The following is a 22,895-nucleotide window of genomic DNA, read 5'->3' on the forward strand; positions in this document are numbered from 1 at the left end:
GCGCGCGCGCACACACACACACACACACACACACACACACACGTATTTATATACATACACACACACACACACAATACAGATTTTCCTGGAGGAATCAACCATAAATTTAGTTACTAAAAAAGACTTTCTTCCCATTTTGTAATATATCAGGACGCATATCCTAGTTTTCTAATAAGTGCCTCAGAACCATTTTACTGCTAATAAAATGACACTATTATTTTATTTGGTTTTCTCAGATGGATGGAAAAAGCATGGTGACACTGGTGGGCTGTCAAGTTTCAGACTTAATTAAAACAACGTCTTCAAACTAAGCAATCCATGTTTGTGTGCTTATCAGATTGTTAATAGACCACATTTTATATACAAAGTGAAGTGTTTTTTAAAGGCCCCAGGCAACAACTCCGAGGGGCCCAGTGTACAGAAAAAAGTTCCACTAATGACTGATTGGGCATCCAGGTCACAACCCTTTTGTTTATGGCAAACTCTCCAGGAATAATATGTGTTGGGAGCCACTGCTCACGCTGCCGCAATTAAATAAAGAAAGTAACCTAAACGAACCTGTTAGCACTGATGTGGATAAAGGAAATCAGTTTCCACCACCTAATTATGCATCTTGTGATATAAAGTATTGTTTAATGTTTAACCGATTATAATGTTCTTTTTTGTATAATTTCCAAACAGTGACATCTTGAACACAGTTAGGGTCAGATATAAATGCTTGTGTTGTTTATGGTAGATTTAACTATAGAGTAGCTATGGGAATAGCTGTATATGTATTTAATTGTAACAATTTAACCTTCAAATATTGGTGTCTGCTGTAGCTGACCCAGTAAAACTACATATAATTACACAAGTTGACCCACATGACCCTTGATAGTGGTCTCTCTTTATCAGATAGTCAATTTCTAATGATGGTCAAGCAGAAATTTTAGTGAATTGTCACAGATTAAATTGTGTATTGAAAGCAGCCCTTTAATGTTTTGTGAAGTTGGCGTTTTAAATGAGTAGCAGTTGGACTGATTTACATTTGTAAAGACTGGAATACTAGACAAACAGTGAACCCATTTATTTTCCAACTGGGTAGCTTTGGAAATTTATCCTTATGCTAGCTAAATAGATAGAGGAAAAATAGCGTAATAAAAAAGTGGATTGAAAAGAATTAGCTTTGCTCTTAAAGGAAAATTGGTTTGTTTATTTGTGATTTTTTTCTTTGGGATTACTGCCTGCTGCTGATGATGATTGAAAATACAGATTATGGAATGGTCCTCAAATCTTCAAGTTACTTATGGTCAAAACTATTTTATACGATTTACAGTTCCTCCTGCAACTCTGCTATATTTAATTCAAGTGCCAGCAGAATGTTTTGAGTAGATCAGTTGAAAAGGAGAGTTGTTGAAATGAATGACTGTAGTCTCTTGTCAAGTTACTCCATTTCCCAAAGCATTCCCGCTCCCCCCACACCCTTCTAAAACTTAATTACACTCCGCAGTGAACTTTTTGCTTTAGAGCAAGATATAATATGAGGAGCTGCAGTCACAGAGGGGATAATGTCTGATATTGGCATACAAGTGAGTTTCTAAAGAACATAATGTTTTAATGGAGGGGAGGAGAATTAATCTACATTTGCCAAGAGATAAGTATTTATGCTGTTGATAAAATAAATAAGGTTATGAACAAAATATCCTACTTAAGTCCCGGGCTGTCCAAACAGCTGCTGATGGACATAGGAGCCAGAACCTCAGTACACAAGTGCCTACCACTTGAAGAGTGCAAGCAGCAAGCAGTCATTCTCCGTGGGTCAGCCACTAGAAGGAAATATGGTCACATTTGCTTGGCTAGCAGAATGCACTAACACAAAACCATCCAGGTCTATTTCTTTGTGGTCCAATGTAATACGGAGGTTACAATAATAATTCAGTTAAAATATTTAATAGAGAGAAAACCCATTGCTAAGCACAGCTTACTTAAATTGCACCGTTTGCACATTTCTTTTCCTTGTAGCTTTTGCTGTTTCCTTCCAAGCTGACAAAATCCCCTTGCTATTCTATTTTGTCTTTCAGCCCCAAAGGCACGGGAAGCATAACTTGCAATGAGTCCACAGTTGTGTTCTAGGAGGAAGTTAGCACACGCTTCCTGAACGCTCTAGACCAGAGATGGCTAACCTGCTGCATGCGTGCCACAAGTAGCATGGCCAGTCTCTGTGGGTGGCATGAGGCAGAGTGGGGCGGGGACAGGCAGCACAGTGGCAGATAGGGCAGGGTGCATAAAGTAGGAGCAGATCAGGAGGGTAAAGGAGTTCACGGTGGCATTTGGGGAATGTGTAGGGCTAATTTGTGGCATGCCTGCCAAAAAGGTTGCCCTCCCCCCACTCTAAATACTGATGTGCTCCATTACATTTTCCTTTAGCCATATCAATGAGTTGGACCCAATGACACTCTGTGTCCCATGCGAAATCATGACTAGTTTACTATTTATCCATTTGGAGAAACTTTTGTTATTTGAGATACTAAATTCAATTCTGTGCTGAGTTGCATGTTATACAAATTTGGTTATGAACATGTTTGCAAGGGGGTGTGGAAGAGGAAGCTTTGCTTCTCAGAGTTAAATCAGTTAATTTGGTTTTAATGACAGAGGTAAATACTCTATGAAAGCTGCATTTACACTCAGTGATGCTTTGTTCCAATACTTTAGCAGAGCCAAAGAAAAAGAATCAGTTGATTATATGAAAAATTAAGCTCCTCCTACAATTCTAAACTTTTGACCCTAAAAAATAGATCTATAATCTTCTAGTTTAGGCCAGGAGTCAAGTGCCAAAATTCTTGTGAAATTTTCTAGACCAGTTTTGCAGACTAATTTATTGCTGAGGGGATAATTAGTTATTCTCTCCTACATCCCTGAAATGTGACCCAGAAACAGTAGAATCTGGGACACAATATCTGTCAAGCGTGGAAGTAGAAGGGTTTCCATATTAAAGGACAAGTAGGCTAGAAGTGTAAAATGAGGCAAGGCTGCTACCAGTTGGCTGCTGCAGTACAGTGTTTGCTTTTTTGAATCCTTGTGCAATTCATTTAATAAGACTGCAAAGTGGAACAGGAAAATTATACAGTGGGCAGCTTTAACATGCCAGATCAGACTTACTGGCCATAAATTGATGATAATATTTCGGACTTGCCTATAACTTTAGCGGGATGACCATTCTAATTAACCTCTATCTCAGAACTTTTGTCATATTTTAAAATGGTAAAAGGAAGGCTATTTATATTATGAAATGTCCTCTGCTATCCACTTTGGTTGGAAAGAGGTGTGCTGGGGTATCACACAAACTATAAACCTATGTTCCAAGAAATGGTCATTACATTTAGCACAGAGTGATTTTATAGTTCCCTGCCATCTTTCCTGTAGCAGCCATTAAAGGCTGCATAATACAGTGCTGAGGTTATCTAAAAAGAAAGGGAGAAATACTGCTTGAAACAAAGATGGCTGTGTGGAAAGCTCCTCCTATAGTAGTAATCTAGTGGCTTTGATACGGTGAGAAGTAGGAAACAAGACATATATCTTGTTACAGAATCCTGTCAAAGGCTGTTTTCTAGTGTATGTAATTTGTGACTTGGGTTATATGGCTTCAGTGATACATGATACAATATATGCTAAGACCTATGCAAATATTAACTCAGTGCAGCCCAAGAAGATGCATTTCATTTTGGTATGGTTTTTAAAACTGTCAAAAGTTTGGTTGGTTTGAAAAAAAAAAAAAAAGGTGCTTAAACTGTAATCTCCATAAAAATAATTATAGTTAATGAATACAATCACCACCGAGATCCTGGGTACTTAAAGGATGCATTAGGAATCTAATGCTTTAGTTAGAAACAGACATAATTTTATATTGAGGATAATAGTTATGCTTAATACAAAAAAAAGCAACTTGGTAGTGGTGTAATGTAGGCCTCTGAGCTTTCTGTGATTCCACATGAAAGTGTTTACTGATATAGAGAGAGAATAACTTGAATGAAAGTGAGCCACATAAGCTAATGGCCACATGTTAACAAAAAGGTATGCTCCAAAAGGAGCAAAATGAAGTAAGGCTAGGCTTAATGTCATTTGGGGATGTGTCATGGGAGTGGTAAAGTATATTTCAAACTGCTGTACTAAAGAGGACAGAAATTATCGAGGAAGTAATGAAGTGAGATGGAGTCTATTTTGTCAGGCTGCTTAAGAGAGACCGAGAGAAAAAGGGAGACAGAAACTTCACGGAGTACGAGACCTGAATGAGTGAGACCAGCAGGCCTAGCCCAGAATGTCAAGCACAGATATGCCTCAAACCAGAATGCAAAGTTTTCAACTTAAATATTATCTGTCACACACATGTATTGCTGGTCAATGTTTGGGGAGAATTAATCTGTGGTATGGAACTTCACAAGTTTATTTTATTTTTGCTTCTATTTCTCATGTTGAAAAATGCTGTTTGGTAGAAACTAGCCTGGAGCAATTGATTGTTCTGGGGCTACCGCTAAGGTGAGGTGAACAAGCCTTTTATTCTGAGATGTTAAAAACTGTACTGAGACATGGTAGAGGGCACATGAACAATTACATTGATTGTCACTAAATCACACTGACCACAGAATCCTCAAGGGATGGAAGATACTAAAAATTCATGCTTTGTTACTAAACTTTTGGGAGAGAGGAAATATGCAATGTGGCAACTGAACATCTGGCCATATTCTCAGAGGCCCTAAAGTACTCATACCCCTAAAAAACAAAAGAGGGCAAGGAGGGAATGAAAGAAGTGGCACAGAAAAATGGCAAAGCAAAAAAAATGTTATTTAAATCAAGCACAAATCTGTCAAATTGTGGAAATCTAGCCTCACAGAGGCCAATCAAAAGAAGTAGATAAACTGAAAGGTAGCTAAACCTTAAACCTTAAGGGGAAGTTAGACCCTGATATAGTAAAGTCCACTTAAGTCAAAGTGTTCTCTTGTCATCCAAGAGCTTTGGATGAGACCTCTGAAGACCAAGGAGTCAAAGACAAGGTAAAGCCTAATGATAAGGTTTATTCTGAGTAATTCTTCAGACCTTCTATAAAGCAAGCCTGGGACAGCGACCTGGATGAACAGGAGCCTACTCGGTACTCTTCAGAGGGGAGCAATGTTAAGAACCCTACCCCGAGGTTGTGAATCAACTAAGGAGGTTGGGTGAAATAATTTTTACCCTTATGTTAACCAGCCAGACTTCCAAAAGGGAAGAGTTGTAAATAAAATATACACAGTGTTTGCTCTACTTAATGAGGAAACCGAGGCAGCAACCAAGCTCAATGCGCTTTATTGGATAAAACGCATTTGTTGGGCTACCAGGGAATAAAGGGAATAATTAAGGAGGATAAGGATATAGTGAATAAACTAAGTGATTTTACAAAACTTTTCAGCACGCAGGATGTTGTAGGAACACTTCTAGTTGTTTTGATAACAAAAATGAAGTGTTATTTTATAGGGTCAAAACAGGAGACAATAGAAAACAGTGAAAAATTAAAGTTAAGCCAGTATAAAGTCAAAAGAACTGAAGGAACGTAGGAATAAAGCAAGTCAGCTACAAAGAAATATGTGTAGCAAACATTGCACCTATTCTTTATGTCACTTATGATGGCAAAAGTTAATAGTAAATTGCCTCAAGGATCCATGTAACGTGGCTTAATATGTTCATTAGTAAACTGAAAAAGAGCTTGAATAGTGACGTGGCAACATTTCCAGATGACACAAAATTATTTAGATCCATCAAGCCTGAAGAACTTCAGAGGGACCGAAAAAAACTAAACAAATTATCAGATGATATTCAATGTTATCAGATGCAAGTGATGCCTTGCATACTAAAGATATATACACTTGTTCTAAGATCTAAAACAAAGCAGAAGTTAAATTTATTTTACGCTTCTGGGTTAAGATGAAAAGGAAAAACAGGAAGAAGGATGTTTTGGTAAGTGTCTACCGTAGACAACCAAGCCAGAGGTAGTTAAGGCTGTTTTTAAGTAATCAACTGAAATGTAGAAATCACAAGACTAGTACTGATAGGAAAATTATCTTCCATGATATGAGCTGGGAAGGTAATAGAGCAGTGCACAGACAGGCTAGCAAATTCTTAAGTTGTTAGGGACAATTATTGGTAGTGAGTGTGGAGAAACCAATGCGGGGGTAGGCTGTTCTCAATTTGACTCTTAAATAATAGTAAGGAATTGGTTGAGAACCTGAAGGTGCAAGGAAAATAAGGTCATAGTGATCATTAAATGACAGAGTTTGTGATCCCAAGGAAAGGAAGAAAGAATAGTAGAATAAAAACATTGAACTTGAGTAAAAAACAAGGCTGAGTACAGAGTAAGAGCATTTAGGGATAAAATCCGAAAGGTTAAGGCTTAAAGTGAAATACAGCTAGCCAGGGATATAAAAAAATAACAGAAAGTAATAAGTCTATTAGAAATAAGAGGAAGGCCAAGGAAAGTGTAAGTTCCTTACTGAATGGGAAGGGGAGGCTAATAATGGGTGATGTAGCGAATGCTGAAGTGTTTAATGCTTTTTTTACTTTAGCCTTCACAAAAAGGGTCAATTATGAGGTGACGAACACAATTACTATCAAGGATGGAGAGACAGGTACTTGGCCTAGAGTAGGAAAAGAGCAAGTTTCTTAGATAAGCTATTTTTTTTCACACCAGCAAAGCCTGAGGACTTCCTCCTCAGATTCCTCCTAGAGTTCCTCACAAATTGGCTAAAATTATCAGTAGAGCCACTGGATATTTTCTATAAAACTCATATAGTTCAGGTAAGATCCTAAGTCTAAAAAACATCAAATACAGTGCCACCTTTTTAAAAAAAAAGGAAAATGAAGACCCAGAGAATTAAAGAATCAATTAGTCAAATTTCAATATCTTCATTAATGATTTGGAGCGTGGGACTAAGTGCATATTTAGTAAAAATCTGCAGATGACATCAAGCTGTGTGGGGCAGCCACTCTTCAGAAGACTGAATAAAATTTTAACCCAACACTGATAAACTGATAACATGATCTGAAATGAAAAGGATGAAATTTGATAAGTGCAATGTGTTACACCAAGGAAAAAGCACATGAACAAATACAAATTGGAGAATGACTGACTAGGTTGCAATATTGCAGAAAAGGACCTTGGGGTTATCCATTATCTGTGGGATTTTGCTTGACTGACTGGTTGGTTTGGTTTGACGTTAGACTCAGGGTTACAGTGTACCAGAAGCTGAATATAAACCAACAACTTAATATTGCAAAAAGCTAATATTAAGCAGGAATACACTAACAGATGTCTTGTGTGTAAATCATAAAAAGTGATTCTTCTGTTCACCCCTGGTGGGGCTTTACTTAGGGTACTCTTTACAGTTTGGGCACCACATCTCAAGAAAGATGTGAATAAATTGGAAAGCCCAGAGGAGAGCGAGAAAAATTATTAGAGGCTTTGAAAACATGTCATATGACGTTGGAACAATTATAATTACGAAAATGGAAGAAACAAGTTTGAAGGGGGATTTGATGAGACTTCAAATACAAAAAAAAAAGTTATAGAAAGGATGGCAATCAATTATTTTCTGTGCCAACAGAAAATAAGACAAGAAGCAATGGCCTTAAATTGCAGCAGGAGAGATTTAGGTTACATAATAGGAAGAACTTTCCACCTATGAGCGTGGTTAAGTACTAGAACCGATTACCTAGACAGATTGTGGAATCCTCATTAATCAAAGTTTTTAAGTGTAAGTTAAAAAAGTGTTCTTCTGGGATGTTTTGGACAGGGGTGACTCTACCTGAAGCAGGGCTTTGGACTTCACAACCTCCTGAGGTCTGTTTCAGTCTTGTTTTTATGATTTTGTACAATCCAAATTGAACCTTTCAGGTTCTAAGTAACTCTGTTCCTTTAAGAAAAAAACTGGGTATAGCTCTATAGAAACTATTTCTCAATTCACAGCAGCAATCGAAAACTAAAATGTTACCACATGTCAAGAATGGTATATATTAGTATGTAAGTTACAACAGTACTTACTCTAAATAGAAACTCGTGAAAGAACACACAGAATCTGCCTCAAAAAGCTGATAATTTAATGGGACTAAAATCAAACCAAACCAACTAGCCATCCAAACCAAACCAACCCCACAGACAATGGATACGAGAAGAGATAAAACAGACAACTGACACACTTGTTTGATATGTGTTACCTCCGGTATAAACTTCTGCATGTAGCACGTGTGTGCGCGCATGCACGCCTGTGTGTGTGCGTGTGTGTGCGTGTGTGTGTGTGTGTGTGTGTGTGTTTAAATAATATGCTGATCTTAAAGCATATCATACTAATGATAGTAAAAGTCGTCAGTCATACTTGAATGAAAAGAACAGGCCTAGTGATTTGGCTTAAAAACAGTATTTCACAGACCTGGGATAAACAAAGAAGGAAGGAACAGAATTTTAGTCCAATAAAAAGTAACAGTGCTATGGCAATCGAAGACTGAGTTGCTTAATATAATCAGGAGAGAAGGGTTATGATGACAGAAATGTACAGAATAACTAATGGTAAGAGGAAATCAATCTAGCACTCCTATTTTTCTTAGCAGGCTAAGAGAAAGGGAACATAACAAAAAAAGAATTTCAAAAAAATTACAACTACTATTTCTTCAAATAAGAAATGCCCAATCAGCAGTAGTTATTGACAAAAGATATCAAGAGCATAGAGGGAAGGGCTACCAATTAGGGTTTATGTAATAATAACAAAAGAAAAGCATAAACCATTACTCTTCAGGGCATAAAGCTTAGCCACAGATTAACAAAATAATAAGAAAAAATTACCTTATGCACAAGTTATTTTATTAATGTCCATTATTAGTAAATTGATTAATAGCCTCCAGACACCTTGATCGAGGCTGGACCAGACAGCGTAATGTGATACTATATATGAAATTCTTTGAGACATGATACCAGCAACTGACTAGACTTGTGGGCGCATGGTTTGTTAGATATGGTAACTCCTGTGTTCTTTGTCTAAGGCTTGGACTGGAGTGTCCCACCTAATAAATATGTCAGTGCTCTGGGTACTGTTTGCCCAAAGCACAAGAAAAACCTCAAGTCCAAATGAGAGACTACACTGAAAGCTTAGAGATGAGACATACAATAACATCAAAGCTGACCTGTATTAGACCACAACTAAAGCACTCAATTTAAAAATCAGCTGCAGTACACATTTCTAATCAAGAGGTAAGTTGTCCAAGATCATCAGTCTGGTATTCATACTATGAAGACATTTTAGTTTACATTTATGGTGATAAAAAGGATAATAACAATGATTCTTTTAAGTTTTTTTGGAGGATACATTCTCCAATCAAACCTATTAGTACCACCACAAACATAAAACATCTTTTGTATTCAGGGTAACAAAAATTGTCTGCTTTGCTTGACTGATGAAGATTAGCTGACTTCTTCCATTAAAGAAGTTTGTCTTGTATGGGCTGAAGTGACAAGACAATAACTAAGTGCTAATTGTGCATAACCAACACTAAAGATATGCAGCCCCATTATGGCATGTAATAAATGAAGCGGACAACAGAAATATATTAGGCACTTTAATAATGATCCCAAAATAGTCGTTCACAGCAATAGGGATAGGGAAGGTTTAAGAATCTGAACTTAGGAGCGTGTGCGTCTTACTTGAGTGGTTCAACTGGTTGAGTAGCCTTTAGTTTGAATACAGCCTTTTAGTTCTGTGGTGAGACAAAATTGATATAGGACTTGTAAATAGCATTCTAACCTATAATTACTTTGTGTTATTATATAGTTTAAGCAATGGCTATTATTTGTTTGATATTTTAATTTTGCATGAAACGTGATGAAAAAGGTCAATTTAGCTTTTTTTAGAGTGCAATTGTAGCATGCTATATTTTAGCAGCTATTTATTTAATGTTGCTCTAAAAATGCTTGCTTTTTTATTTTAATAAATACTGTAGTATAGGATGATACAATATAGGGCGAGGTAAGATAGCATGATTTATGTAAGACTAGATTTACCTTTGTTGAATACTGTTTTAGAATATGGTAAATTCTTGTTATTACCCCCCCACAAAAACTTTTACCTTCAGTGGTTTTTTATATTAAATGTAAAAGAAATGCAAGCTCTAAATCATAGTGCTAAAACATCAAGCAATGTAAGATGTGCAACAAATAGTACATGTGAATTAAATCTTTAATTTCCAAGGGTGATATTCTGGCCCAGAAGAAATCAGTGACAAAATAAACTTCTTCCATAAGCACAGGATTCCACACCGAGGAAACAGATTATGATTTTTAAAAAGGACTAAAGCCATGCAATTCAATTCACAAGGTTTAGAAACATGGCTTGGGATTCCAACACTGATATATAACAACAGAGAGAGGTAGGCAGCCATGTTAGCCTGAAGTTAGGCAGAAGGTAGGACGCGCTGGCACCTTACAGACTATAGACTAACCTGTTCAGAGAAGCTGTTGTAGGCTTAGCCTGTGAAAGCTCATGCCTCTTTGAATGAATTAGTACACAAAGAATAGTGGAGTACAACATATAGTGTCCCAGTAATTCAAATGATGATAGGAACACTAACAGAAAGAAACAGATTGTAGTTTAAAGTAAATTTAATTGACAAAGCCGAGGAATTTAAATAAAATGGATGCAATAATGATAAATGATGCAGCCAAGGATCTTGGGAGTACTTTATAAATATTAATTAATTAAGCTTGATGGACAGCCTTGAGAAGTAGGAGAAATATCATTATTCTTATTTATTGATGAGGGGATTGAGGCACAAAAAGTTCAAGTGACTTGGCCAAGGTCACACAGGTGCCCGTGGTGATGGTAAGAAAATAATTCAGGTTTGATTCCCAGTCTTGAGTTTCAAGAGGAAGACAATGATTCCTTTCTCGTGTAAATATACATAAATACACATTTTATTTCATAGACTATGGAATAAAACCAGGGAGCCCTCTTACCTCTGGTTACAAAGCTGACATGCAAAACAGTCCAGATGGTAAACATTGTCCTTGGCTCTCATCACCATCTCAAAAGCAGGTATGAGCTTACTGCAGGCAGCACAGTTTCCTGTAACGCCAAATAACCTGAAGACACACAAAGGAGAGAGAGTCCAGAAAATGGTTAACGGACAAGAAAAAAAAAAATCACCCTTATACTTATGTTCTTCAGCTTTATAAAAAATGTGTGACTGTCATTCAACTTCCCAGCAAACCTTGCTTTGGAAAGGCTGATGTTCAGCAGTGCACGAGTGTTCATGTAACAATTCCATTTGAAGCCATTTGCTGATAAAGTGCTATAGCACTGGAAAGCTTTATAAAACAGTAGCAGAATAATATTGTACCTTGTGAAGTAATTTTTATGCTGGTTATATACATAAATATTCTTCTTTGGTACATATTCAGTTGACCTTTCTTGATGAAAGAAACATCTTGTTCAAGCAAACAAGGAAATGGCAAATACATTAGGAATGTTACATAACCATAAGCAAGCAGAGGTCAACCAGTCTGAATACGTAGTAAGAGCCTTCTACTTGGACTGTACTGTAAATACGAGAGCCACATAACCTTGGCCTCAATGCTATTTATTATTAAAACACATTTTAGCTAGAAAGAAATAACACTTGAAAAAGGCAATATTCTTCGCATTTTTGACATCTAGTGCTAAAAGCTTTACCATTATTATTAAAAGAACATTTTATGAACAAGTCATTTACATCGTCAGAAAGCATTAGCGGTTCATGCACCTTACAACCCTTTACCATAGTTATAGCTATGATTATGTTATTCAGGTAGCACATTAAAGTAAATGAGGCTGTAAACTATATATAGCCACATCAGGAGTGGAGGTATAATATGCTGTAAGAACAATTTGAAATGGCATTTTTACCAGACTAATATATTAAAAAAAACTTTTAAAGAATTCTCTTTGTTAAAGATTTCTTGATACTTTTCAAGCAAACACATTACAAACAACTACACATATGCATGCTTTTGTAACATAGGAGGATTATAATGAACAAGAAAAAATACTTTCGCTAGACATACCAGCAATCTTTGAAACTAAGTTTGTTTAAACTACTTAATAGTTGTGAGGGATTATTAAAAGTAATGCTCTGTCTGTGCTTAGCGGTTAATGCTGTTTTTAGCTATGAAACAAACTAGATGAAAACGCCACATCTGCCAGTTTTCTTTTTTCCTCAACATCAGGCTGACAGCAGAAAAATATAATGGCTCTCAAGGGAAACACCAAATTAAAAGCAGATCTAAACTAATGAATTCAAAGGTGTTCTGTAGAAAATTCAGTTTGGTAACATAAAAATGAATGCACTTTTTAAATCACATCCCTCCATTTTACTGAATTTCACAAGTTACCAACAAGTCTACTTAATTTCAATTCTTTTTCCCTTCTGCTTCCACTTACGACGTACTTTTTGCATAAAACATGTATGTTTATTTTTAAAGTTCTGAACCATTTCCTACTGACTGTCTGATGTGTTGGTTACCACAATTACTTGAAGGAGCTTTTTGAGTCAAGGAATATCAAGTCTTTTTTTCATTCTTCTCTTGTTATCTTATTCAAACCCACTGCAACTGCATTTCTATAAATTGCGAAGACTTAACACATCAAGTTATGAGCATGCATCCAGTTCTTTTAATCCACATTCTTTTCCAAAGACACTATTCTAGTTCTAGGGCTCATGACAGCACTAACTTCCTAGGTGGGGTTTCTCTCTCAAAACTCACTACTGTAGCTGTAAAACAGGCATAATATTTCCCTACCTCCTAGAGGTATTGTGAGTTTTTAACCTAGGTGAAGACTGCTTGAAATCCTTTGACCAAGGGCCCTATTCTGCTTCCCTAACACATTTATTAAGAAATCATGGAGAGGTAAGGGACACAGGACATGAAAATGACGCTGCAGAAGGTGCTAGGTAAGGGCTGGAAGTATAAAGTACTGTTATAGTGAACTCCATGTTAGTAGAAACATGCTTGCTTTAAAGATGCAATACAGCAAAGCACTGAAGCTCACATTTAACTTGAAGTGCTTAAGTTGTCCAATCACCTGCAAGGCCATTTCCTTGCTACCACTCAAGTATTCAGTGAGACTGTTTGTTTGTGTGTTAAGAGTTAAGTTTGAGCTTCCACACTTTGATGGATTGGCTGTAATGTGCACACAGTGTTGCCCTTTCTTGCAAAGCCTTTTCCTATCTATTGTTTTAAGTGGAGATTCACTGTCATTCGACTTGAAGTTTTCACACTGCAGACCAATGGAACAACTTTGGACTGCCATTCTGTGTTCCAACAAACAGAGATTTGCTGTAACAGAGATCCGTAGATGCGGGTTTTCTTGTGCAAGACATCCTCATAGAACTGAAGCACCAGACCTATTTAAAAATTTCAACTCTGTAAAGGAAAGGAAGCCTCCTTTGCAGTTTTTTCTCCCCCATACAAACAAATAAAAAAAGACCTTTGAGATTTATACAAGCTATTGTTAATTTTGGATAAAGCTGTTTATATGAAGAACATAGTTTTCTCCCATTAATAATAATAATAATAATAATAATAATAATAAAAACCCACAATGCCATTTTGAGATTCTGGACATCGTTTCCCCCAATTTCAATTGCTCTCGCTCCCTGAGCATTTATCAGCTACCTGATTAGAATTTGTTTCCACACAAACCATTGATCATCAGCCTATTACTAGGCAAATGACAGTTAATTACCCACTACATTAACCACTGGGACCTGAGACCTGCTTCTGCTGCCATCAGTCAACATGATAAATGTGGCAAGTTCAGTAATGCATGGCCAGCCCTGAGCTGCCTGCTATAGTGTGAACAACCCTCAATCTCACTTCCAGGCCCAGGAAAATCTATGGCAATCTGCATAATTACAAGCTCTGGGTTAATAACAGACAAATGATTTGTTGCATCTAAACAAAGTCCTTGGAATGGGCCTGGTCTCCTGTGGCTGCCCAGGCTGCTGTTCTGCCACTGGTGTACTTTCCAGGACAATGTGCACAAAACAGATCTCTGACGCTATATCCTTCCAATTTGTTGCCCTCCAATTTATGGATTCTGCATATGTGATTTTTAATCATTAAAGAACTCTTGAAGCAATATTATCTTAATTATTCTCTGCTGTAACCAGGGAATTAGGCTTCAGATAAAATTTTCTTCTTCTGTGCACTTTCCCTGCCTCGCTGGAGGCTCCATCAGTTTTCATCTACACCTGGACTCTGAAATCCTAATGATGAATTATTGCCCCTTTTCCTAAGAGGGCGAACCTTACAAGGGAACATTTTACTGAACTGTCAGCTCACAGACTGAGTGCGGAGATGCGGAAATCTGATCTAATTTACTGCAAAACGATGCATTTGTTAGACTTTCTCCTCAGTTTTGTCCAAGGATCAAGAGATCAGTCAACATATACTTCAACCAGCTTCATATACTTCTTTGCCAGATGGCATGGACCTGACTCTTAAAAAAAACAAACACTATATGGTTTGAACTGCCAGACACTGGATGTTGAAAAGCAAAAGGGTTAATTAATTCTTTAAGAGTTTCCTATTAAAAAGAATTGATAATTTTCAGACAGACTAGTTGGAACTGATACAAACAGAGATGGATTCTCACTGCTGCTTCTGTTTACCCTGGGAATGCCATTTATATAATCCCTTTTAACAAAAGATATATATATATATATATATATCATATTCTCATTATATCCATGTAACTGGACACTTTAAGGCTCTGTCCTCTCTCCTATACTAACACAAGGTTAGAGTCCCTAGGGGACCCGATATTGGTCCTTACTGATTTATCCTATGGATAAGGACTACAGAATTTATTAAGAATAGATATAACCTTTGTCTAGAAGGTTTGAACCATCCTCTGACATGCATTTTAAACTGTATTTTAAGAAATTAAGTATAAATGCTGACTGCAAAGAAATACATTCATTTTACCACATTTGAAGGAGGCACACCATTCTGCACATATGCAAAAATCTCAAAACAAAAACTCCAAAGCAAAGCCAGATATCAACATAAGTGACAACATATCCATGAGTTACAGTAGCAATCTACTTGGTAGGTTTCCAAAATAGAACCCTGAATGATACACAGCGATAGGGGAAAGAAAAGAGAAAAAGGTAACAGATACTGAGAGAGGGAGAAAAGGGCTAAGCGGCAGATACAAATGTAGGGAGGTGATGCAACTGAATTAGACTCTTGGTGAGGACATAGTGGTGGTGGTGGTGGAGAGCAGGTGAGTGGCGGCAGTGCATGAATTATGCAGTTGTTGCTCTTCTCCTGCTTGCCACACCCCGAAGATGTCAGCCCTTCTGGAAGCCCCATAACCAAACAACACAGCTCCATGGGCAGGATCCAGTCAGCAGGCCGTATGTTTGCGATTTCTGTATGGTAGCTATTTTATGCTGGTATGAATTATTTTGAGCAGTGTTGCATACATATCAGCATGGCATAACAAAGATGGATTTGGGCTATAATTTGCTAATTCTATGGGACTTTCATACAAATAAAAAACTTAACACAACATATCATCAATACTTCTATGAGTTTTTTCTTTTAGCTACTTCTGCTTTATGGTTGCCTTCTGTAGAACCCACTATTATACCTACCTATGACACTGTTGCTGCTTATTGGTTTCTTAAATCTGAAAGTGGTATCATTTGGGGTGGCTCTTTAGATTTTAATTTTGTATAAAAAGTAGGAATTAGGTACATGTATTCAAAGAAAAGGTTAAAACTGACGTTTTTAGGTAAGATTTAGCAGTCTTTAAAAAGAATTTTGCTCTCGTGTGGGAAGTGCACTGAATTTCACCAGATTTCTAACTAAACTACATATCAAGTGTTCTGCATCAACACAAAATAAACTCCTTGGTTTGTAAAGCAAAGCATGGCTTATGGTATTAGAGCACTACAGTGAGGCAGACTTTGAGGTCTAAACTTGGCTCCACCGCCAACTCACTGAGCGACCTTGGGTAACTCACTTAACCCCTGTCTCAATTTATCCATTTGTTAAGTGGATAATCTTCCCATCAGAATATCCCTGTCAAGTAGTTCATGTCTGTACAAGAATTTCAGAGAATGCTTGGCACTTTAAAAGCATTTTATTATTTCACCATAGAGAGGAGGAAAATAATGGAGCCAAAAATGTTTAATTTTACTATCCTTTAACTGGAACAAATAATCAGTTTCTATCCTTGTATGTATATATGTGTAGCTCACTGACTTTGGCCCAACATGTATACATATATGTAAAGACAGAATTTGGCTCTTGGCAAAGTCAGTCCAATATACTGTGTAAGAAAGCATAACATTAAACCAGTTGTGAGAGGGAAAATTTGCCTAAAAGCCATTAGATTACACAGCACATTGAAAAGATATTCTTAAATAACATGGGGTTTTTTTTACATGATGAAGAGGGTTTAGGGCATCAGATGGAAATTTCAGAGGCGCTGATGACATTTTAGGGCACATATACTACTGACTTTTGATAGGGCTTGTATACCTAAATCCTTGAAGTACTCCTCCAATGTTTCACAGAAATGGAGGCAGATAAATTTATGCCATTCTCATTATGAAGTTGGACAAACTATTTTGCTCCCACCCATCCTCAGCTCCCTGTTAAAATTTTCTAAATGTTCATTATAAAAAAAGGAGTTATTTTAGTTGAGGGAGAAAGAAAATCACTCCACATTTGTTACTGAGGTTAAGCCACGCTTTACCAGTGGAGGTAAGGGAGGAGGAGTTGAAATTCAGCTTGCTCATTCGTATACTGCCTGATCCAGCACGCACTGAAGCCAATCGAAAGACTGCCAGTGACTTGAATTGAATTGAATTAGGCCGAAATTTAACGTAGTGATCAGCAATGGCTGTCAGAACAGGGACACCTTGGAAAGAATAGAAAAGGAGGTGGGCACTGGTGAGGAAAAAAGTGAAAGCTTATCGAGAAAATTACCAGTTTTCAAACTGTTCCCAATTTATTTATATACCATGCGTGTATTTAATACCTAAGTTATTGTCTCACACTATCAAAAGTAGGGCATATCAGGGGTAGGTGGGAGGGAAGCTATGCAGCTATGAAATGGGTAAGCCTAACTTGTCAACACCATTCTATACCCTTACAAGGTTTTCTGACTAGACTGACAAAAATATTCAGCTCCAATTTAGGTATTAAAATGATCAGAAGATTTTCAGAAGAGTTCTTCATGATGGGATCTGAATACTGGCCATAATCTAGTCACAGTGGGAACTGCCAACCCTTAAATAAAGGCCCTGAAATCCTAAGCCTTATTTAGGTGCCTATTAGGGACCTGAGTTCTTCTGAAAACTTGGACCCAATTTTGAGTATGGAGCATTTAAAACATTGTCTTTTAGCATAACTACGTTTAAGAAGAATTTAAACTCTGGTCCTCAACTGTGCTAAAGTTCTTTTAGTATCTGAGGCTATCTTATTGTTTGACCTGTGTTATGAGCTTAGTGAGAAACACCACGTGTAACTGCACCTCACCATCAATGCACACACAGGAGATGTGGCTCAGCTTTATAAGTGTGTTAGCTGGTGCAATGCTCTGTACTTCCTTACAACCCAAATTTGTTTCCAGGAGACTTCAACCAGCAAGCAGCAGTGCATCTACACATCTTGAGATCAGTCCCAGTGCTGGTGAATTTTCTTAGGGGGCTTCAAAACTACAGAAAAGAGAGGGGTGTAGGATGGTTACAGCCTTCTAGCAGAATGAAACTCTTATTTGTGTGACTGCATTTTGTTTAGCCGTGATCTTGTAAGCACCGGCACCAGTGAGTAACTCCTGCATTTGGCTGCAGTGAGACTATCCCTGTGCATCAAATTAGTATTGCAGGATTGCTGACACCTTGAAACACAAGCACGTAAACCTCTGTGAGCTGAAGCTGCTGCTTTTCATATACTTCCAATACATGACAATCATATCATATAAAAAAATCAATATTTCCAATGATGTGTTAAGGCAGAAAATAAAGTGATGAAACACACGCTAAGCAAAAAACAAAACAAAAAACAGCCCCCTCCCACAAACTAAACTCCAACATTTAAAATGACTTTTGTTTCAGTTGTATGTTTATTGCCAACTATCACTGTGATGTCCAAGTGCCTAACAACGCTGTAAAATGGCCATTCCTTCCCATAGACACTGAAGATTCCCCAAACACTGCAGATCAGTGTGCAAGAAGACTAGTTGCACAGTAACTATATCTCATTTTATGAAAGCTACACATTTTTTCATACAGACAACATATAAAAACTCTTTATGTAACTTTATGTAAGACTAGCAAAGGTGAATGCTCTAAACAATACATTGATAACATAGCATAGTTTTTAACTATATTCTTTAAGTATATGTTCTGTATACCTGATGGCAAAAATTACTCCAGAACCTAACCTTTCATTGTAAATAAATACTTCTAGCCTTTATTATTACAAAATAAACTTTAACCATCATCAGGTGTAACCAGTGCAATGCCATCTTCCTGCATCTATGGTTTGAAACAGCTCCAGGAACTGGAAACTGTTTAATCTTGGTACAAATAATTTTAGAAGAAAAATCCTACTAATGTGTTTGTCACAATCCGTAATTGTTTCCTGTGCCTCTTCAGGTACAAAAGCCCAACTGGACCCTACTTAGTTTCCAAATCCATGCTTAAGTAAGATTCATGCTTAAGTAAGGTTATGTAATCTTACTGATTACATAAAATAATTCTAATACCACCTTCCTAGTTAAATTCAATTACTCTGTTAAACAGCAAAGAAGATAGTTTTGATAGCATTGTATAAGCACACTGGTGTATGCTCTAATATTGTAAGAATAAATTCAAGTTACAAATGACCTTCCAATGACACTTGGGGCTCTACTTTGCTCCACCACTCAATGCACCGTGACATCTTAAGTTTCCCACACTAAAATCAACATCAGTATTACATCCATTCTCATGTATCCACCATACAAATTTCACCTGTCTATGCATGCTTTATTCTATATTAAAGGTCGGCAACATATGGCCCTCAAAACAAAACTTTCCCAAACTTTTTAAAGCAGCCTGTCATTCTCTGGGACTGTGCAGACTTCAAGAAGCATCCCAAAGCATGGTGTGCTGTTGGATGTGTCGAGAAGCTGTGGCAGTGGCACGATCTGTTCTGCACTATGCACTGGGCCGTGACTGGGACAGAGGTGCCATGTCCCCAACCAGCCTGGTATGCAGTGCATAATAGCTTTGGGAAGCATGGAGCAACTGCAGCTGCAGCTCCACAATCCATTCTGTGCCATGCACCAGGCTGGTCAGGTACAGGCTGCTGCCTCTGTCCCAGCTGCTGCCTGTCACATGGTGCAGAAGGGACCAAGCTGCTGCCATGGTTCCTTCATACATGTGGAAGTGCACAAAGCTTCGAGATGCTCCCGGAGCTTGATGTGCCAAGTTTAAGAGCTTGGTGGGCTACATGCTGGGAAGCAGCTATAACAGCAGGCCTGAAACTGGGGCCCTAGCATGACCCCAACCACACAGGGATTGGCAGAGCCATTAGGTAATGACCCATGTGGTGCTGTGCTCGCTAGACTGCAGCAGGTGGAGATTTTTTGTGTGCTGGAAGCTTTTGCTGTGGTATATGCTGTGCACTGGTGTTCCTGCCTTCAATCAAAGTGTGCACGAGGGCTGCCTGCCCCTGACTCCCTTCGAGTGTGCAGGGCCACGGACTGTCTCTCCCTGGAGTTTGATTTACACCTTTCCCACTGGGTGCATCTACACATGCCATTAATGGAGTGTGATAAACTCCAGCGCAGTCTGCACTGAAGGCAGCTGCTCCTGAGTGTAGTAGTTTCATGTGTGCCTGGGACCACAGCATGTTGAGCCATGGTGGAGCAGCCCTGGGACTGACAGGGAGCCTGGGAGATCAGCTTTGGGCTCCGGGTAGTGGCTTCTAGTGGCTGAGGGGCTGGCTGGAGCACAGAGGTGGTCAGAATTGACAAACGCTAAATTGCAAGGGTAGGCAGCAGGCAGCCCTTGCACTGTAGTACTCTCATGCCCCATCCAGCCCCTATTACCATCTACACGTGTTCTGGCAGAGAAAATTACTCCCTGACAATACTATCTTTCCCTGATAGTACTATCTTACGGTAGCATTAATTCATTTACTGTGCCCTAATATTAGAACAAGTGTAGACGGTAACATTTTACTGCGGAGCTAATTGGTCAATTAGTCAACTAGCTAATTAGTAAATTAACGCAGAGCCAATTAGTCAACTACACAGCAAAGTGCACACGTACATGCACCCAGTGCTGGGAAACTGCAAGAAGCTGGAGTAAGTCCAGTAGTCCTTGTACCTTTGCTTTGTGAAGGAGCCACCCACTGTCATATTGCTGTTGAAGATCAACCCCAGAATAAATTATATGTTTCAGTCCTCCTCATGACTGAGCTGTATTAATTTTCCCCACTGCTGAAAGGTTGCTGACCCCATTGTACTTCATGTATAAAAATCCAGTGGCGCGCAGAGACCAAATTCCAGAATTTGGAGATATTCCACTGATGTATTTGTACTGTCAGACCAGAGAAACCTAAACCAAATTTAGAGCCAGGGACCAATTACCTTCATACTAAAAATGGGCCTGGAATGCTATGCCAAAAATCACATTCCCCAAATTTACCGGAATCTGAGGCTCAAGCACTTCACTTACTTATCAGCACTTTACCACGAACAACATTCTTAACTATTTCTTACTAGTGTGATCAATGTTATATGCTGTTATATGCTATGCTGAGGGCTGCAATTTATGTAGCACCATTTACATTTTAAGTAACAAATACCTGAATCTCAGTGGAAGCCAAGAAGTTCCCTTCTCCCCCATCCAATATCACTTGGAGGCAGAAGAAATGTGGAGAGGCAAAGACATGCTTTTTTCCTTTTGGTAAGAAAAGGGTCATAGGGGTATAAAGTAAGCTGTAATTGTCCAGATGCTCAGTGAACATAATATGTTCCTTTTGTCTACTCAGAGACACATAGTACACATAGACAGTCCCAAAGAACTTCATAGATTATTGAATCTCTCTTCATAACACCCTGTAATGTAAAGCAATATTATCATCCCCATTTTATAGATGAGAAACCAAGGAACAGAAAGCTTAAGACAGGCCCAGTATACTACACATCACTGACAGATCCAGGAAATGGTCCCTGTGCTTGAATTATAAGGCTCCCTCCCTCACTGTACTGGTAGTAGGAAAGAGGAGCAAAGTAAGGACCATTCTAGATGCCCAAGGAGCAGATGAAATTTGATAACCTGGTCATCTGTCATTTCTGTTCCCCTCCTCTTAACAAGTTTCTTGGTAACCAGCCAGCCCAGGATTTTCAGCTGGCCCAAGATTTTCAACTGCCAGCCCTAAATTTTCTCTGGAATCCTCAAATGGTCTATACTTCTTTCTCTATGGCATCCTTCTTTCAGTTCATTAGCTTTATGCATCTTTGGGACCTCAATGCACCCCAGCATCTTACATGATTTAGTGCTGTTCACAGGGAGGTGCCACAAAATATTAAACTCTTTTAGGGTACATTTCAGACCCAACACCACCACACAGGTGAATGCTGAAGGAAGGAGCTAAGAAAAGAATTGAATGGACAGAAAACTCACAGCCAGGGAAGCTTGGCATTGGTGAGCCCTCTGACAGAATAGCTGTGACAATTCTATTGTTCCTCTGGCAACTTGGGTGTGAAGTCCTAAGCAGTGCTTATGAATTATGTCCTTGGGGATGGGGAGGAGCTGAAATTAAGATAAATATATATAATTAGCTGTCTAACTTGAGGAACATAAAGTATAGGTATTTTTCATTTTTCCCCAGAGGTGACAGAGAATATAGAACCTCTGGGTGAGAAATCAATGCCTAGACTGTCAGGTAAACACATACTGAAATGGAGGCGGGGGGCAGGTTAATAGTTCTATGAGTTCATATAACAAAATCTATAGCTTTTTCATTGGTGACTGCGAACAATGCAGTCACTGTGTTTCTCCCCTGGTGTAACAGCAGAGGCGGTTGCTAGACTCTGAAAATAAATTATGCCATGCTTTATTAAATGGTAAACAGCTGTTCCAGCTACAATACAGCACATGCTAATTGAAGAATGCCTTAAGCAGTCCTACAATAAAAAGCTTTTAAGAGTTGGAAGAAAAAAAAAATCCCAATGCTATGACAGACTTACTATCATAGGCTCCCTTACTTAAAAATTCAACACACAGGTCAGTCAAAGTGAGAAGTATATGCTGAAAGGGGATCTACCGTAATGAACATTTAAGAATCATTAGCAGCCTCTTGCATGCCATGATGCTGTCGGCAAAGACACATGTAGGTAGGAAGCATAGCCTCAAGTTTCTCATCACATTGCCATGTCTAGTTTTGCTAGGAGATATGCGTACGTGAATGCGAAGTTGTGGGGATGAATTGTACTTTCCAGAGCATCTCCCCACCCATGTCCATTACTTCACATAAGAATCACTCTGGAGATCTTGAGAGAGAATCTGAGCTATCTTGAGAGAAAGACGGAAAAGTAAAAAAAGAGCGACACTACAATTGGAAGTAGGAACAATGGGGGATGTCCCATGGCCTCATCCCACAAGTGTATTCAGGCAATGGGGATAGGCTGCAGGGAGGCCAGGCACTTGGAGGACAAATGACTGGGGGCACAAATGGCAAGGGAATAGCCAATGGGGGGGGTGCAGTCCCTGGGGGAAGGGGGCAATTGGCAGGCTGCCTGAACCCCACCCTCAACTGCTTTCCCCATTGCTTGGTCCACTGCCACACCAATGGG

At 38.5% G+C, this 22,895-nt stretch overlaps 1 protein-coding gene across 9 annotated transcripts in view; it reads right to left on the reverse strand.

The window, feature by feature from the left end:
- The window catches only part of LMO3 (LIM domain only 3), an 86,465-nt gene that overhangs the window by 1,953 nt on the left and 61,617 nt on the right, over positions 1–22,895 (reverse strand). For 8 of the 9 annotated variants that reach the window (XM_019515605.1, XM_019515603.1, XM_019515602.1 and 5 more), the window contains one exon: positions 11,003–11,128. In XM_019515605.1, coding sequence (XP_019371150.1) covers positions 11,003–11,128 — 126 coding nt within the window. Of the gene's footprint in view, positions 1–9,694; positions 9,748–11,002; positions 11,129–22,895 lie in introns of all 9 variants that reach the window. The other variant, XM_019515606.1, reaches the window with a different exon arrangement.

Source organism: Gavialis gangeticus, unplaced genomic scaffold (assembly GCF_001723915.1).
Source record: "Gavialis gangeticus isolate Ggan-Ray unplaced genomic scaffold, GavGan_comp1, whole genome shotgun sequence".
Lineage (NCBI taxonomy): Eukaryota > Metazoa > Chordata > Crocodylia > Gavialidae > Gavialis > Gavialis gangeticus.